A 2,500-nucleotide genomic window follows, 5' to 3' on the forward strand; every position below is an offset into this window, starting at 1 on the left:
GGAAGACTTCAGAGGGAAATGCCAAATTAAAGTAACGACATAGCAGCCGGTTATTCCATTCTATGCAAGTTGTTAATGGTCCCTTTTTTTAAAACTAATCTAGCTGGTGATAAAAAAAAAAAAAATTAAATCTACCAAAGAAAAACAACTAAAATAACCTAGCTTTAATATTTGGTAATGACATAATGATCACAGATGAACGTTTGAAAGTGTTGAACCTACCTCAAAGAAGAGAAAAGGTTGTAGAAATCGGGATGAACATGAAATGCAAGAGCTTGCAGTATTTTTTATATATCATGTGACCATTAAAAAGGATCATGAATGGATTCACTCATTCAGTAGATACATGGTAAGATTGTCTCGGAAATGCAAGTAGCATTAATGATAATAGTATGAAAATAATGGTAATAGATCAACGGAAATCTACATTTGCTGTTGAAATCTAAAAAGAATGCAGTAGTCAGAGACACCATTATAAAAATATTCAAATACTCAAGTCAAACTGATCCTTCAGACGTCTTACCTGTATTTATTTAGTATTCTCACTCCGATTTCTTTGTGGAAATTATAACTACTTTCTGTATCCTTATGTTCCAGTTTGTCCTTGTAAGCCGACAGAACTCGGTCGAAGGGATGTCTGACGAACATGAACTTCTTGTATTTTGCCAACATTTCCGGAACTTTATCCCCCATAGAAGCCATAGTTGGAATAGAAGTATGTATTGTATACCTGCATTGGTAAACAGAAAAGATATAAGAAAATTATAAGATAGGGATAATCACGGGAAATTATTTCTTCGTTATATAGCAATAGATTTCCAAATTTCATTTCTTCTCTTCCTCTACAAGAGTTTCACTCTCTGTTACCTGGAAAGCTGGGCTAAATCTTTTTCCGGCTTCACGATGCCGGTCATTTTCATCCAAATGCGCTTCCAGCTTGTACATGCAACCTGAAAAGCAAACACCAGCAGATAAAAGTCTTGTAATAATTTCACTAGGGAACCAGCGCAGAATAATTTTGCAGTCTTGCTGTAATATCATACAGTTAACACGCTGTGACTAATCATTCTTCAAAGGTTAAAGATATTTCTTTGCTTTTCAGTTTTTTCTTTGCTTTTTTTTTCTTATTGTCACAGATAATTTCTACCCTAGGAATGCTCCTTAACATGATGGATAAGAAATGCTATCCTATCGTGAACTTCTTCACCAATTCAGAGGAAAGTGATTAACTGAATATCATTGATGGAAAATGAGCGTTCACTCACAAAGCCAGAGGCCCCATTTTCAGAAATAACCACTGATTTAGTCAGTTTTTAGTTGAAATCTACCATTAATGGCTGAAGTAGTTCTCTAGGTATTCATTAAGAAAAAGGTCCATGGATTCTGATGTAGCAATACAATAGTATTTTTTTTTTCACATAATAAGGAGCATTTTTTGCATGGATGTTGTAGGTAACTTTCCAAAATTTAGTCTTTAAATATCAAATTACCCAACGAAATTATAAAAATCTGATCTTGATATGCAGTCACAGGATCTTCTTCTGAAGGTTTTTTCAAAAAAGATGAAAAGCAAACATCTAAAGGGACCCTAATGAACTCATCATCATCATCTCCTCCTACGCAAATTGACGCAAAGTGCCTCAGTTAGATTTCACCAGTCGTCTCTCTCTCTCTTCAGCTTTTAATTCAATACTTCTCAGTTCATCATCTAATTCACGCTTCATAGTCCTCAGCCATATAGGCCTGGGTCTTCCAACTCCTCTAGTGCCTTGTGGAGCCCAGTTGCAAGTTTGGTGAACTAATCTCCTTTTTTTGGAAACGCGAAGAACAAGTACAAAGCATCTCCATCTATCCCTCACCATGATCTCATCCACGTATGGCACCTGAGTAATATTTCTTATAGTTTCATTTCTAATCTTGTCCTGCCATTTAACTCCCAATGTCCTTCTGAGGGCTTTGTTCTCAAATCTACAAAATCTGTTGGATATTGTTTCATTGTCATACCATGCACGACTCATGTCCATACAATAACACTGATCTCACTAAACTGATATATAGCCTGATTTTTATACGTAATTTTAGGCGATTCGATTTCCAAACTTTATTTCACCTAGCCATTGTCTGATTTTCTTTTTTTCAACCTTTCAATAAACTCCAATTCTAAAAACCCCGTATTAGATATCATAGTTCGTAAATATTTCAATGATTCACCTCATTAATCTTTTCTCCTTCCAATGATATTTCCTCTTCCATTGCATATTCCGTTCTCGTCATCTCTGTCTTTCTTCTATTTATCTTGAGCTCAACCTCATGTGATATTTCACGCATTCTAGTAAGCAAGCTTTGCAAGTCCAGTAGCGATTTGCTAATAAGGTCAGCATCATCAGCATTCTCTAGGTTTGCTAATTTCCTTTTACCAATCCATTTAAATAATTCTCCGCCATCCCCAACTGTTCTGTGCATTACAAAATCCACGAGGAGGATAAACAACATAGGGACA

At 35.5% G+C, this 2,500-nt stretch overlaps 1 protein-coding gene across 5 annotated transcripts in view; it reads right to left on the reverse strand.

Moving 5' to 3' along the window:
* LOC137647132 (carbohydrate sulfotransferase 11-like) overlaps positions 1-2,500 on the reverse strand; it is a 55,992-nt gene that overhangs the window by 4,915 nt on the left and 48,577 nt on the right. For all 5 annotated transcript variants that reach the window (XM_068380420.1, XM_068380414.1, XM_068380395.1 and 2 more), the window contains exons 5-6: positions 868-950; positions 524-730 (exon numbers count right to left, since the gene is read on the reverse strand). In XM_068380420.1, the coding sequence (XP_068236521.1) occupies positions 524-730; positions 868-950 (290 nt within the window). The remainder of the gene's footprint in view (positions 1-523; positions 731-867; positions 951-2,500) is intronic.

The sequence above is a fragment of the Palaemon carinicauda genome, chromosome 1, assembly GCF_036898095.1.
Source record: "Palaemon carinicauda isolate YSFRI2023 chromosome 1, ASM3689809v2, whole genome shotgun sequence".
Classification (NCBI taxonomy): Eukaryota; Metazoa; Arthropoda; class Malacostraca; order Decapoda; family Palaemonidae; genus Palaemon; species Palaemon carinicauda.